At 35.6% G+C, this 871-nt stretch overlaps 1 protein-coding gene across 1 annotated transcript in view; it reads right to left on the reverse strand.

The window, feature by feature from the left end:
- The window catches only part of B3GALNT2 (beta-1,3-N-acetylgalactosaminyltransferase 2), a 53,886-nt gene that overhangs the window by 10,537 nt on the left and 42,478 nt on the right, over positions 1 to 871 (reverse strand). Inside the window, exon 6 of the mRNA XM_019651798.1 lies at positions 809 to 867. Within this exon, the coding sequence (XP_019507343.1) occupies positions 809 to 867 (59 nt within the window). The remainder of the gene's footprint in view (positions 1 to 808; positions 868 to 871) is intronic.

Here is an 871-nt window from a genome sequence, read left to right on the forward strand (position 1 = left end):
AACATTGATTTTACAAGCATCTGTACATTAGCAATGAACAATCTGGAAATGAAATTTAAAAAACAGTTCTACCTACAACAGCATCATAAAGAATATTTAAGAATAAATTTAACAAAAGAAGGGCAAGACTTCTACTTTGAAAACCACAAATGGAAAGACATTCTATGTTCATGGGTCAGAGACCTCATGTTAAGAAGGCAACACTCCCCCAAATGATCTACAGATTCAATGCAACCCCTTTCAAAATCTGAGCTGGCTTTTTTGCAGAAATTGACAAGCTGATCCTAAAATTCATATGGAAATGCAAAGGACCCTGAATAGCCAAAACAATCTGGAAAAAGAAGAGTTGAAAGACACCCACTTCTTGATTTCAAACCTTACTACAAAGCTACATAATCAAGACAGTGTAGTTCTGGTGTAAGGACAGACATACAGATCAACAGAACAGAACTGAGAATCCAGAAATAAATCCTTATACTTAAGGTCAGAAAGTACAGTAAGTAGATAAGACTGTTTAGGGCTGGAGGAAGGGGAGAATGAGGAGTGGCTTAATGGGTCCTGGGTTGCTTTTCTAGAGCAATGGAAATGGTCTGGAATTAGTGGAGATGGTTACAGAACCCAATATACTAAAAACCATTTCATTAAACACTTAAAGGGTAAATTATGTGCTTTATATGTGAAATTATATATTATTATATGTGAAATACGTACCAATAAAGCTACTTTTTTAATTACAAAAAAAAAATCACCTTTTATGTCAAAGTACAGAGTAAGACTGGGTACATAAGATCAGTACCAGCCAACTTACCCTGAATAGTATAAATAAAACCACCTGCGACTCCCTCCACACCTTCCATGACTTCATGAGGCA

The sequence above is a fragment of the Hipposideros armiger genome, unplaced genomic scaffold (genome assembly GCF_001890085.2).
Source record: "Hipposideros armiger isolate ML-2016 unplaced genomic scaffold, ASM189008v1 scaffold_167, whole genome shotgun sequence".
NCBI classification, from domain to species: Eukaryota; Metazoa; Chordata; class Mammalia; order Chiroptera; family Hipposideridae; genus Hipposideros; species Hipposideros armiger.